The sequence below is a fragment of the Microcaecilia unicolor genome, chromosome 9 (assembly GCF_901765095.1).
Source record: "Microcaecilia unicolor chromosome 9, aMicUni1.1, whole genome shotgun sequence".
Taxonomy (NCBI): domain Eukaryota; kingdom Metazoa; phylum Chordata; class Amphibia; order Gymnophiona; family Siphonopidae; genus Microcaecilia; species Microcaecilia unicolor.
The window spans coordinates 146,363,374-146,378,497 of NC_044039.1; the positions used below are offsets into that span (position 1 = coordinate 146,363,374).

The following is a 15,124-nucleotide window of genomic DNA, read 5'->3' on the forward strand; positions in this document are numbered from 1 at the left end:
CTGCTCTGCTTTTGCTTTGGGGTGTTTGCAGGGAGATGTTTGTGGTGTTGGTCACATCTTTGTTTTTGTGTCTTGTATGTTTTGCAGTTCTTTGTTACTTATGTTGTGATTTTTTTTTTTAACTTCGTACACTGTTCTGGGTGCTGGAAGGGGGTAAGATCAGTAAACAAAACGATGGATGGGCTAGACTGGAAAGGAGACATGCGCAAACTATGAACAACTGAAGTTTCATGGTGCCCTAGCTGATGTAGAAGGTAGTTCTAGTATAAGAGAAAAAATAATACCATGGAAGCAGTGCACTTGTCCGTTAGATAGGTTAAAGATATTTTCAAGAGAAAGAGCGCCATTCATACTGCATATTGCTCTAGGGGAGAGTGTAAAAACCAGAAACCTTATTTTATCTTAACTAATTCAAAAGAAATAAACTAATTATGTGGCATGGTTTCTTCTCATGTCTTAGGTGACTGCTGTACCAATGGACTCATACTGCAATGATAGGACTGCGGAGTATGAGCGCAGGGCGATAAAGGAAGGGGGAAGTCTAGCAGTTAAGCAGTGCTTGATGAATGGGTCCCCTGAGCTGGCAGCGGATTGGATGAATCGACGCTTTCAGTTTTTTCCAGAATGTACAGGAGGACTGTTGGCTGTCAGACCTCAGAATGGTTGGTCTTTCATCAGAATACCAGGTGGGTTAGAGCCCTGGACTTTGTGGATTGAAAGGATGTTGGGTCTAACACCTTGGTCTCTCCCATTGAAGCAAAATAAGGTTAGGCATTGTGATCATGTGGATAGAGGACCATTTGCTAGAGATGGTCCACTGATAGAATTGGTATAATGTCTGCAGATTTTTGTAGCATGTAGAACTCTGTGTACTACTCAGGGAAGAAATGATACTCTCAGATCTTTCAGCTTAGCCTACCCCAGTAGTTCTCAACCCAGTCTTTGGCACACACCTAGCCAGTCAAGTATTCTGGATATCCACAATTAATATGCATGAGAGAGACTTTCATTCAATGGAAGTAGGGCATGTAGATTTTCTCCTGCGTATTCATTGTAGGTATCCTGAAAACCTGACTGGTTAGGTGTGTCCCAAGGACTGAGCTGAGAAGCACTAGTCTACCCAGATACCAAGAAATAATTAAAAATCTAACCAGTAACTATTCATGTCTGCTGACTTGGAAAATTAAGAGGCAAATATAGATTTAGTCCATGAGGTTTCATTTTGTCCCCATCCCAGTGTAAATCATCAGAACTTTTCTTTTAGTGTTAAGGGTCACAGTAAAAACTGGAAAACATTAAGATGGAGAGTTAAAAAAAACAGTAAACTAAAAAACTTTGAGTCTTTCTTTGCTTTGTTCTGAAATAGACTGCCTTTACTCAGGGTTTTAATTTCCTGAAACTGTAAGAAGAGGGAATGAGAAGTTCCATCCAGAACTAAAACTTTCTGGAATGCGCATGTGTGTCTTATGGTCCATATATGTTCATGAATAAACACTTCTGTCTTGCAAATGACTGGTAATCTATAGTATATTGTTCTTGACCCATTAGGAGTGGCCTAGTGGTTAGGGTGGTGGACTTGGGGAACTGAGTTCGATTCCCACTTCAGGCACAGGCAGCTCCTTGTGACTCTGGGCAAGTCACTTAACCTTCCATTGCCCCAGGTACAAATAAGTACCTGTATACAATATGTAAGCCGCATTGAGCCTGCCATGAGTGGGAAAGTGCGGGGTACAAATGTAACTAAAATAAATAAAAATTTCACCTGGAGAATATTTTAAATAAGTCTGACGTGTCACGTTTTCAAAGCTGGAAACTGGGTTTGTGAGCCCTTGGGCCACTGCCGAGGAGCGGCAGTGGCAGGCAAAACCACCCCATGCGAGATAGGGCAGATCTCTGACAAACTGTTAGGCTTCACCTGCACCTGGCCACTTTTCACCAAGAGTTGAGCTCCAGGCTGCAGGTGGCCGGCAGGACTTATTGGACAGGGCAGGTCTGGATAACAGCTAGGCTGCACAGGGACAACAAGGCAGGGAAAGGATAGGCTAAAGGACAGGACTGAAAGCTGCGAGCAGCCACTGAAACAGGGAACAAACACAACTAGACAGGAGACAGAAAGCTGCAAGCAGCCATTCCATATCATCAAGCTGATCAATCCATAGACTGGTGGGTTGTGTCCATCTACCAGCAGGTGGAGATAGAGAGCAAACTTTTGCCTCCCTATATGTGGTCATGTGCTGCCGGAAACTCCTCAGTATGTTCTCTATCTCAGCAGGTGGTGGTCACACACAGCAGCAGCTCTGGCTAGGCCTCCAAGCCTAATTTTTAGGTTTTGTTGAGTGCCTGGGGTTGAGGGCTCTTTTGAGCAAGTGCAAACCTGGTGGTGCCAGGTCCCTCCTTTTCTCCCCCCTCCCGCTGGCTCCGTTAAAAAAAAAAAAAAAAAATTTTGAACGTCCTTAAAGGCGTTTATTTCGACGTTTATTTAAGCGTCTGTTGCAGCTACTCACTGGGACACCAGGTCGTTACAACTCGGAGCGGACAGCAGGTAATTTTTACCTTTTTATAGCGGGCAGGGGGTTCCCCGATTCTTCTCCTCGTGGCATATGGCGTCGGAGGGCGAGGGCGCAAAGGGTCGCTCCCCGGGTCGCTTGAGCGCTTCTAGAGGGGATGCGGGGGTCTTCAAGCCTGATTCGCCCTTGTTGGGTGACGGTTTCGTGACCGATGAATGTCCCGGTCCTTCCTCCGGCGTGGCGGTTTTTCCCGCCATAAACGCCCATCCCCCGCTCCTCGCCTCCGCCATCTTGGCCGGCCACGCGGCTCGGACGGCTTCTTCTTGGGCCGCCCTTGAGGTTGGAGACATTAATGCCATGAACGCCCTTAATTTGGGCGACGGCACAGAAGCGGCTAAAGTTAACAGCCGTTCTTCCCGCGCGGCTCCTTCGCGGAGTTTCGCGCCGGACGCCATTTTGGATGCGCAGCATGTCTCTCCCCCGCTATTGCGAGCGCCGGTTGAGGGTGCGTCTAGGGCTGTTGCCCAGACTGCGGAAGTGCACAGTCTGGGGGGGTTTCTCCCCCGAGTTTGTTTTGCTGCTGCATCAGGCCTTCCTCATGCATAACGCTGCCCCTGCTCCCTCGTCTGGTAAAGAGGTTGAGGTTCCCAGAGGTAAACGCCCTCGGGTTGATTCCCAGGCCTTGGAGGAATTTGTCTCCTCCGATGTAGATGAGGGCAGCATGTCTGAGGTCTCCCAACGGTCCTTTGCGGATTCCTTGGAGGAGACGGATCCCCGCTCGGATGGAGCGGATGACCCCTCTGCAGCGCGGCTTTTTAGCCCAGAGGATTTGCCCAACCTGTTGTTACAGGCCATGGACACTTTGAAGATTTCCTCTCCGGAGGACGTCTCTCCCTCAGCCCCTGTTGGCTCTGCCATTATGCTGGGGACGAAGCGCCCGCCTAGAACCTTCCACGTGCATGATGCCATGCACACCTTAATTTCGGCTCAATGGGATGTCCCAGAAGCGAGCCTTAAAGTGGCTAGGGCTATGTCCCGCCTCTATCCTTTGTCTGTGAGTGAACGTGAGGCCTATCTGTGGCCTACCGTGGATTCTTTAATCACTGCGGTGACTAAGAAAACGGCGTTGCCGGTGGAAGGTGGCACGGCCCTAAAGGACGCCCAAGACAGAAGATTGGAGGCGGCCTTAAGGTCGTCCTTTGAGGCGTCTGCTTTAAGTTTGCAGGCCTCAGTTTGCGGCTCCTATGTGGCCAGGGCGTGCCTGACTATGGTGCAGCGGGCTTCCCCCTCGGATCATTCCTTGAGGGCTGATTGGCCGGCCCTGGAATCGGGCTTAGCCTATTTGGCAGACTTGCTGTATGATGTCTTGAGGGCCTCAGCTAAAGGCATGGCTCAGACAATCTCTGCGCGGCGGTGGCTTTGGCTGAAACATTGGTCTGCTGACCACGCCTCTAAATCCCGCCTGGCTAGATTGCCTTTTAAAGGCAAGCTGCTCTTTGGGGTCGAGCTGGACAAAATCGTGACCGATCTCGGCACGTCTAAGGGCAAGAAATTACCAGAGGTCAGGGCTCGGGCTAGTACTCGTCCCGGTACCTCCAGAGGACGGTTGCAGGAAGCCCGTCGGTACCGCCCGGGCAAGTCGGGTTCCTCTGCCCCCTCTTCCTTCAAGAGGAATTTCTCCCCCAAGCAGCATTCCTTTCGCAGAGACCGCCGTCCCGGAGGTGCTCACTCCGGTCCTCCCCCAGGGTCTCGTACCCAATGACGGGGTCTTGGTCCACGCCCCAGTGCAGATTGGAGGACGGCTGTCCTCGTTTCTGGGCGAGTGGACCACAATAACTTCAGACGCGTGGGTGCTGGAAGTCATCAGAGACGGCTACAAACTAGAGTTCTGCCGACCCTTAAAAGACGGGTTTGTACTCTCTCCCTGCAAGTCTCCGGTCAAAGCTGTGGCAGTGCAGCGGACCTTGGACAATCTGATCCGCCTGGGCGCGGTCGTTCCGGTGCCAGAAAGTCAGCTTGGCAAGGGACGTTACTCCATTTACTTTGTGGTACCAAAGAAAGGAGGTTCTGTCCGGCCTATCCTCGACCTCAAAGGGGTCAATCGGGCCTTGAAAGTGCGGCACTTTCGCATGGAGACTCTCCGCTCTGTTATAGCGGCAGTGAAGGCAGGAGAGTTCCTGGCATCCTTGGACTTCAAGGAAGCGTACCTGCATATTCCCATCTGGCCTCCTCATCAACGCTTTCTGCGTTTTGCAGTCCTGGGACGACACTTCCAGTTCAGAGCCCTCCCTTTCGGGTTGGCTACTGCTCCGCGGACCTTTTCCAAAGTAATGGTGGTCATCGCGGCCTTCCTACGAAAGGAAGGGGTACAAGTCCATCCTTATCTGGACGACTGGTTGATCCGAGCCCCCTCTTATGCAGAGTGCGGCAAAGCTGTGGACCGGGTAGTTGCTCTTTTGAGCTCCCTGGGATGGATCATCAACTGGGAGAAGAGCCAGCTGCGCCCGACTCAGTCCCTGGAGTACCTGGGAGTTCGATTCGACACCCAAGTGGGCAGAGTGTTCCTGCCAGACAATCGGATTGTCAAACTTCAGGCTCAGGTGGACCAGTTCCTAGTAGCCTCTCCCCTTCGGGCTTGGGACTATGTGCAGCTGTTGGGCTCTATGACGGCCACGATGGAAGTTGTGCCCTGGGCCAGGGCTCATATGAGACCACTTCAACACTCTTTGCTGCAGCGCTGGACTCCGATGTCGGAGGATTATGCTGTGCGCCTTCCCTTGGACCCAGCAGTGCGCAAGGCGCTGAGCTGGTGGATGCAGACAGACAAGTTGTCTGCGGGAATGCCTCTGGTGACCCCAGAGTGGATTGTCGTCACGACGGACGCCTCGTTGTCGGGCTGGGGAGCCCACTGCTTGGGAAGGACAGCGCAGGGGATCTGGTCTCCTGCAGAGGCAAAGTGGTCCATCAACCTCCTGGAACTCAGCCATTCGGTTGGCGCTTTTGGAGTTCATCCCGGTACTGGTGTTGAAGCCTGTACGGGTCCTGTCGGACAATGCCACGGCTGTGGCCTATGTCAACCGCCAGGGAGGTACCAAGAGCGCCCCTCTAGCCAAGGAGGCTATGAATCTTTGCCAGTGGGCGGAAGTGAACCTGGAGCAGCTTTCAGCGGCCCACATTGCTGGAGTCATGAATGTCAAGGCGGACTTTCTCAGTCGCCATACCTTGGAGCCCGGAGAGTGGCAGCTATCTGCTCAGGCGTTCTTGGACATCACGAAGCGCTGGGGCCAGCCGAGCCTAGATCTGATGGCGTCATCGGCCAATTGCCAAGTGCCGCGCTTTTTCAGCAGAGGACGGGACCCTCGATCCCTGGGAGTAGATGCTCTTCTCCAACAGTGGCCGACACAAGAGCTTCTCTATGTGTTCCCGCCCTGGCCCATGTTGGGCAGGGTGCTAGACTGGGTGGCAAAGCATCCCGGCAGGGTAATCCTGGTGGGTCCGGATTGGCCCAGGCGTCCCTGGTATGCGGACTTGATCAGGCTCTCAGTCGACGATCCTCTGCGGCTGTCAGTGGAGCAGGGCCTGTTACATCAGGGTCCCGTGGTGATGGAGGATCCCTCCCCCTTTGGTCTTACGGCCTGGCTATTGAGCGGCAGCGTCTGAGGAAGAAGGGCTTCTCAGACAAGGTCATCGCCACTATGCTGAGAGCGAGGAAGCGCTCTACTTCTCCTGCTTACGCCAGGGTTTGGCGTATCTTTGCAGCGTGGTGTGAAGCAGGCTCACTTTCTCCCTTCACTGCTCCAATTTCTTCAGTGTTGGCGTTCCTGCAAGAAGGTCTGGAGAAAGGCCTGTCGCTCAGTTCCCTTAAAGTCCAGGTAGCGGCTCTGGCTTGCTTCAGGGGCCGCCTGAAGGGTGCTTCCCTGGCTTCGCAGCCAGATGTGGTGCGCTTTCTCAAGGGAGTTAATCACCTGCGCCCTCCTCTGCACTCAGTGGTGCCTGCGTGGAATCTCAACCTGGTACTAAGAGCATTGCAGAAGCCGCCTTTTGAACCCTTGTCGAGGGCATCTCTGAAAGACCTGACGTTGAAAGCAGTCTTTTTGGTGGCTATCACTTCAGCCAGAAGAGTTTCCGAGCTCCAGGCGCTCTCATGTCGAGAGCCTTTTCTGCAGTTCACTGAGGCAGGAGTGACTATTCGCACAGTGCCTTCCTTCCTGCCCAAGATTGTTTCTCGCTTCCATGTGAATCAGCAGCTCTGTCTCCCTTCCTTTCGTAGGGAGGACTACCCAGAGGAGTACTCTGCTCTTAAATATCTGGATGTGAGACGAGTCATCATCAGATACTTGGAAGTGACCAATGATTTCCGGAAATCGGATCATCTGTTTGTCCTGTTTGCAGGTCCTCGTAAGGGTCTGCAGGCTGCTAAGCCTACAGTGGCAAGATGGGTCAAGGAAGCCATTGCAGCGGCTTATGTGGCCGCGGGGAAGGTGCCGCCTATCCAGCTGAAGGCTCACTCCACGAGAGCTCAGGCGGCCTCGATGGCAGAGGCCGGATCCGTCTCCTTGGAAGAGATATGCAAGGCGGCAACTTGGGCTTCGGCTCATACATTCTCCAAGCATTACCGTTTGACTGTGGCTGCACGGGCGGAGGCCCGGTTTGGAGCTTCAGTGTTGAGGTCAGGGATTTCAATGTCCCGCCCTGGGTGAGTACTGCTTCGGTACATCCCACCAGTCTATGGATTGATCAGCTTGATGATATGGAAGGTAAAATTATGTATAATCATACCTGATAATTTTCTTTCCATTAATCATAGCTGATCAATCCATAGCCCCTCCCAGATATCTGTACTGTTTTTATTCTGGTTGCATTTCAGGTTCAAGTTTAGTCTTCAGTTACTTCAGAAAGACTTCGTGTTCAAGTTTTTTCACTTGGATTCTTCAAGAGTTAAGACGAGTTTGTGTTACAGTGAGCTGCTGCATTCCTCTCCCCTCCGTTTTACGGGGCTGGATTGAGACTTAAAATTCTGCCGGCACTCCCTCCCGCTTCGTGCGGCTGTAGGGCAGCTTTGTACCCCTCCCGCTTCGGCGGTGTTAGGGTCAGTCAGCTCCTCCCGCGGTTGCGGTCGCAGGATAAGCCAGATCCCCCCGCATCGGCGGGTGTGGTGTCCCTCCCCCGCTCCGCGGGGATGAGCTGGACGGATTCCCCTCCCCCACTTGTGTGGGGATGAGCTGGGTTAATTCCCCTCCCCCGTTTCGGCGGTGGTGAGCTGGGCAGAGTGTCCCTTCGTGGGTGTAATTCTCTAAGTGCTGAGTCCTGCGGATGGAGCTTTGATATCGACATACTGAGGAGTTTCCGGCAGCACATGACCACATATAGGGAGGCAAAAGTTTGCTCTCTATCTCCACCTGCTGGTAGATGGACACAACCCACCAGTCTATGGATTGATCAGCTATGATTAATGGAAAGAAAATTATCAGGTATGATTATACATAATTTTACCCTGAAGCAGGGAACAAACACAGATAAACCCAGAACTAGACAAAGACATACAAACAAGACACAAGTCTGGGAAACAAGCAATACCCTAAACTAAACATAGACTAACTAGAACAGGCAAGACTTCAGGCAAGAACTAGAGCAAGGAAGCAAACTCAGACTGAAATGCAAAAGCACCAACATACCAGGGCCTTAGACACAATGCAAAGGCAAGCAGAGAGATTTCAGAATGGCTAATAAGCCCAGCAGCAGCTGAGGCTTCAGCTGCAGCAATCACCAGGCAGCTACGGGTGCTGATCAGGGACAAATAAGAAGAGTAAGTCTGGCAGCCTGGAAGATCCGGACTGGACTAGGCTAAAGTCTGGAACGGGCAGGAACAGCAAGACAGTCTATAGCAGGTCATAGCAGCCACCGGTTCTGGCCACCAGAGGGCGAGGTGAGCACAGACGTAACAACATGAGAGTTTTAGGATTATTTTGTGTACCTCTTGTAATTTGTAGGTAGTGAAAGGTTTTAAGGAATAGTGGGCTCTAATTAGCCGTACTGTGCAGTTTCTTTGGGTTTCCTCAGCTTATTATGTAAGCTGTATACAGAATGTCCCTTTTTCTGTCTTTTTTTTTTTTTTTTTTTTTTGCTTTCTTCAATTGTTTGGTCTTAACCTGAGTTGTTTTTTTAATTTGCTAAATGAAAATTTATTAAACATGTTTAAAAAAATTTAAAAAGCTGCAGTCAAGACTCCTCACATCCCCTTTAACATGTCTTGAGCACTTGCACATACACACATGCACGCCCCTTCTACCTCATAAGTCCACTTTGAAAAGATGTAATATTTCTGAATAGTGAAAGCAAAACTGATTTAGAGAAAAGTAGAGCCTAAGAAATTTAAAAATAAGTCTACACACTTGCTGGATCCTTAAATCTGGTCCTTAATTTCCTAGCCTTTTAACTTCAATACTCTTTGCATCTCTTTTAGTCTTCCTCCTGTTCTTTGTAGTAAATGCTGTAAAATGCTCTCAAAATGTAGTGAGATCTGAGAGTTCTGGGAGAAGTCCCTTGTAAATTCAAAAAGTATATAGTTGCAGTGGAATTGGATCTCAGTAGACTAATGATGGCTTTTAGTATAGATTACATGATCAGTGGATTCTGATAGCGATGAGTTATAATGTGGTGCTAGTTATAAGAGGGAAATCGCTTCCCTTCCCTAAGCCTTCTCTGCCTTCGTTGGGTTGTACAACTGGTGAATATATATCTTTAAATAAAGCCAATGCCAAAGAATAAACAGGTCATCCTGCATGAAGCCCTAGAGATCAAGGAGATAAGGAGGAGGAAAAACAGCTTGCAGTGTGCCAGAAGACTTGCAGTTCCCAGACCCCCATGGGTCAGGCAGCCAGAGAAGGGGGAGAAATTTAGAAGAAAAAGAGGCCTTAGCACGCCACCATTGACTTTGTTATATTATTCTACAGGGAATCGGAAGCAAGTTATCAGAAGGAGGGGGGAAGCGGGAGGTCTGTGCAGTGTGGCTTGGTTAATGGTTCCAGTGCCTGCACTAATGAATTCACTTAAGAGACGATGAGGATGAACCTTTTTGGTATTTTGGTTTATTACAGGCATGAATTAGTCTATGCAGAAATTTTGTTTAGTTTGTTTATAGGATTAGGTTACCCAGATAATTTGTCATAAATATGGAAGTACAAGAATAATGCAGTTGTGCAACAATCTGAGTAACACACAAAGGTGGGAAAGCTAGGGTTAAATAATCCATTTTATTAGGGATGGCAGCCTACAGTGCTTCATGAATTTTCATAGTGGAAATCCTGGAAAGATCAGGTTTTGGACCCTAAAGATGTATTTTGCCAATACTGCATTAGGTTTGTGTATGTGCAAGGAGTATGTGGACATTCAATGTCCCCTTCTGTTTTGTCTCTCAGACTTGGGCTGACTCAAATGGTGATGTACACACCCCCTTCCCCCCTCCCAGCTTGGTGCCCAAGGTGGTCACCTTTCTTATCCACCCTTTACACTAGCCCCTGTGGTAGGTAACAGGTAAAGGCAGGTGCTAAGAAGAGGGTAGGCCTATATACTAGAAAGAAATGATTGAGAGAGAGAAGTTATGAGTGCCAGAACAAAACGTTGTTGAGACTGAGTGCTAGCAGATGAAAGCAGTACTTTAAGACAGCAATACCCATGAATTTGCATACAGCATTTCTACTTCAAATTTATTTTTAAGGTCTCCCTTTAGTGCCAGCAAATACATTCACTGCTGTGGTTGTGGGAATCTCTAGAGGCCTTTCCTGTTCTTTGAAAGAAAAATGGTTCTGGTTTAAATGGCAGGAAATGGCCTTTCAACAGTTATATTGGTTGCTGACTATGAGAACCAGCCATGTCCAGGTTGACCCTATTGTCTTTTGCAGAGTAGAGGGGGGGGATGGGTGGACTCTGAAATCCAGGGTTATCTCTTCCTTCATAGCTGCACACTTTCAGAGACTTTTTAAAATTCCTTCTTGGCCCAGGAACACTACTTCGCCAGAATTTCATGTAGTCTAGTTGCTGTCAGTCTTGTACGTATAAACATCCACATTCAAATGTTATGACTGTCTCTCCTGCCAGTAGATTAACATGGTCAGGACATCTGCAGTTTCTTGCCACTTCCGTAGCTGTACATTTACTGTAGTTATCCTCTCAAAAGATCCTTCTGTTCTAGAAGTGGATGCACAAAGAAGTGGATGTCTTAATTTCTCCCTAGCTAGATCATCTTTATCGCAGAATCCCTTAGAAAGCTGGTTTAAATATCGCAATTGTGTACCACATTGATCAGAGAGATTCCAGGAGCATCCTGATGAAGATTTATAAGTAGTGTTTGTACTTACCTTGTTTAATATTTTTCAATTTGTTTGTTTGGCAGCAATCTATTAGTATGGGAATACTTGCCTTGGCTTTTCTGTAGGCAGTGTTTGAATTTTTCAACGGTTCACTTTAAAAAGGGCAGAGCAAAAGCATAGACGTACCCATGTACCTGTAGCCAGTTTTCAAAAACAAAGTACCCACTGTTGTGCTGCTCAGGTTATGGGGTAAAAACAGAGAAATGAAACTGCCCCTTTGCGCAGGTACTCCTTCCTGACCCAAACATGCTCCCAGGAGTACCTGCTTGTTCAGTGGCTACTAATTACAGCCACATTGTGATCTTGTACCGCTAAATTACCCACAGCAATTTTCTAACCAGCTTTCGCAAAACGTTGAAGACACATCTCTTCAACAAAGCCTAAATCCTCATCTACCTTCAGCCTACTATCGATTGTATTTAAGATCATGTAATGACCACATCATAATAACACTCTAAGCCACATTGAGCCTGCAAAAAGGTGGGAAAATGTGGAGTACAAATGCAATAAATAAATAAATGAATAACCAAGGGGATCTAGATCCCTTTTGAAAATGTCCTCAAAGTGTATAAAATTCTCAAATTATATAAATAGCATCCAAATAGTTCCTATTAAATCTGGCAAATTAAAATAAATACTATGCAATTTCCTCTCTGAAAACCAAATAGACAGCAACTGTTATTTTTCCTCTATTTTATTTATTTATTGCATTTGTATCCCACGTTTTCCCACCTCTTTGCAGGCTCAATGTGGCTTACAATACATCATGGATACTGGAATTGAGAAGAGGATATACATTTGGTTTTACAGAAGGATTTTGGTTACATGGTCATGAAATATTAGTGGTATTGCAGGACACATTATACATTAGGAATACAGATAGTGGTATAGCAGAAGACATTAGACGCGTTACAAAGTTTCTGGGTATATTTGTTATCAATAGAAATAAAACAAAATAAAACATGGAAAAGAAAATAAGATACCTTTTTTATTGGACATAACTTAATACATTTCTTGATTAGCTTTCGAAGGTTGCCCTTCTTCGTCTATATTTGGAGATTTTTACATGTTTTGATCTTTGTGGTATATCTTTTCAAATGAGTCTTTAGTAATTTACGGAAGTTGGCCAGTTCGTTGGCATTAGTTGTCAACACTAGAGGGAGCTCATGTAGTAGTGAATTCTTCGATGTTTCAGTGGCTGGATTTACTCCTTGTTTGGTTTATTGGAGTTTGTGCTTTCCAGTTGCCTGTGTACCTTACTGAACATTTATCTAAGGTCCGCAGGAGGCAAATTTGATATCAGCTGTGCCATGCTTTTAAAATATATTTTATTGAATATGTCTGGTTAAAATCCAGCAACTACAAAATTATATGTAACACCCACCTTTCCAGTGAACATTTAGTTGCTGCTTCTGTCTCAACTCCAGCTTAGTCTATATGTGCTCCCTTTAATGAGGTCCAGGGAATCTTGGGCTTATTTTAAAATTTACCAGATCCTTTACTTTACCTCTATCCTTATCATTGCATTCTCTGAGCTTGTAGTTGCTGTTAAGAGTTCTTAAACTGCAGGTTATGATAAGTACATAAGTAATGCCACACTGGGAAAAGACCAAGGGTCCATCGAGCCTAGCATCCTGTCCACGACAGTGGACAATCCAGGCCAAGGGCACCTGGCAAGCTTCCCAAATGTACAAACATTCTATATATGTTATTCTTGGAATTGTGGATTTTTCCCAAGTCCATTTAGTAGTGGTTTATAGGCTTGTCCTTTAGGAAACCGTCTAACCCCTTTTTAAACTCTGCCAAGCTAACCGCCTTCACCACGTTCTCCGGCAACGAATTCCAGAGTTTAATTATGCGTTGGGTGAAGAAATATTTTCTCCGATTTGTTTTAAAATTACTACCCTGTAGTTTCATCGCATGCTCCTTAGTCCTAGTATTTTTGGAAAGCGTGAACAGACGCTTCACATCCACCTGTTCCATTCCACTCATTATTTTATATACCTCTATCATGTCTCCCCTCAGCCGTCTCTTCTCCAAGCTGAAAAGCCCTAGCCTCCTTAGTCTTTCTTCATAGGGAAGTCGTCCCATCCCTGCTATCATTTTAGTCGCCCTTCGCTGCACCTCCCATTCACACTTGGGGTTTCATCCTGGGCAAGCCCTCCATAGAGACCTGTGCCTCCAGGGGTTGCACACTTTGTCCTGCAATAATGAAGTTGTAGCCACAGAACATTTAAGCGCTGCCCCTGAGTAAGACCCTAATTTAAAATATTCTTGAGTAATGGCTAGCCTTTTCTGTTAGAGGAAACATGTTAGCCAAGTATTCTTTTCAAAACAGCCTCTGTTTCCCAGTTTACTGCACTTCTGGTTGTGAACCAGAGCTAGTAACATGAGAAGGAAATAAGTCATACCCAGTAAAGTACTGTGGGACCCACTACTTTGTGAAGATACTTCAAAAGAGCTTGCATCAAACTGCTTTGCAAAGGAAGGACAAACTGCGTCACTGGGCTGTTGTGTTGGTGACCGAGACACACCCTTCTGTTTACTGGCTCAGCTGTAAACAGGTGAAATATTCAGTCAAGATAGAGTTAACCTAGCACTGCACATCAGCTGGGAATTCTATGTACAGCAGCACTTCATTCTTTTAGGTTATGTTTATAGATAGAAACTGCAAACAGGATGCTGTCCTTCCTGAAATAAACCCCGGAGCTGAGCTGGCAAGCTGAACCTGGAACACTGGAGAAAAGGAGATGAGATCCAAGATAGCACTTCTGAAAGATCTCTAGCTGGAAAGATTCTCCCAAATCCAGAATAATATAGAGACTCTGAAACAGGCAGAAATGTTGAGCCCAAGCATGAAATGTATTCTGTTAAACTGAAAGTCCCAGGTGCTTTTATACATTTGGGTGCCCATAACTCTTAGCAGCAGTTATTGCAAATGATATTGGCCTGCTTATTTTGGTGAAAGTTCCTCCCACACTTTGTCCTGAAGTGTTGCAGCAGGAGTTACAATTGAAAATGTCATAAGAACCTAATGGTACATCTGCAGCTTCAACCTGTTCCTGCATTGCTGTGTGGTAGCTATAAATTGGTCCACATCAAGATTGGGCAACCATGGTTCTCAAGGGTCACAACCCAATCAGGTTTTCAAGATTTCCAAAATAAATATACATAAGATCTATTTGCATGCATTGATTTGCATGTACTGCTTTTCCTTCTCATGCATATTAATTGTGGAAATCTTGAAAACCCAACTTGGGTTATGGCTGTCAAGGTCTGTGATTGCACACCCACTGGTCTACATAGTTGTAGCCTTTCCTGGAGCCATTGAAGGGAAAGACGCTGGCTAAGAGGTGGGGGAGAAAGTGTGGGAGAAAATTCCAGTTTTGTAATGATGCAGCTTGCAGGGAGGGGTTATTCACAATCCCACTAAAGTCAGTTTATTCAAGTTGGATTCTTTATAGGCCATGAGATGAGACGTCTATTAAATTTTGAAATGAGTCAGCTGCTTCTAGTCTTGTTAGTTAACCCACATGTATCTGTTGATAGTTTAACCTGCTGCTGCTGTTTTCCTGTTTCTTATGCTTTTTCTGTTATCCTCCTTTCTAGACAAGGAAAGCCTTATCACAGACAGTGGGAAATTGTATGCCCTTGATCTGCTGCTAACTCGATTAAAAACACAAGGGCATCGTGTACTTATCTATTCTCAGATGACCCGGATGATCGACTTGCTGGAGGTAAGAAAAGGCTTCTTTCAAGCCTGGGGCATGAGCGTTCTGTATTACAGTTGATCTTGCTAGAGGTAAGCAGGCTGTGATGTAAATGGGATGTGAATGTTGAAGGTAGCATTAAGTACAGCTAGACCTGAGGTGTGAACTACTGCATGTGAGATTGTTAGGCTTAAAGTGGAATGATGTACAGGAAAGATTTATGCCTATGGTGAATCATGAAGGCAATGGTTACTCTCGTTGGGGACCCAAGGTAAAAGAGTAGATGGATGGCAGCTGATTTATTCAACATTGGTGGCAGACAGACAGACAGACCACTCTTTTGTATAATTCTTTTCATCTTCCATTGGTTAGAAAGAATAAAATAAATACACTAAACAGGAAGCAAAGAAGTGAATTAATTTTAGTGCACTTGATAAGGTAATGCATGTTAATAACTTGCAAACTGTTTCTTAACTCAGCATGTAATTAAACTCTGGAATTTGTTGCCAGAGAATATGGAGAAAGCAGTTAGCTTAGC

The 15,124-nt window shown here is 46.7% G+C and overlaps 1 protein-coding gene across 1 annotated transcript in view; it reads left to right on the top strand.

Annotated features, from left to right (window-relative positions):
- INO80 (INO80 complex ATPase subunit) overlaps positions 1 to 15,124 on the top strand; it is a 462,811-nt gene that overhangs the window by 355,360 nt on the left and 92,327 nt on the right. Inside the window, exons 26-27 of the mRNA XM_030213886.1 lie at positions 461 to 686; positions 14,486 to 14,613. Coding sequence (XP_030069746.1) covers positions 461 to 686; positions 14,486 to 14,613 — 354 coding nt within the window. The remainder of the gene's footprint in view (positions 1 to 460; positions 687 to 14,485; positions 14,614 to 15,124) is intronic.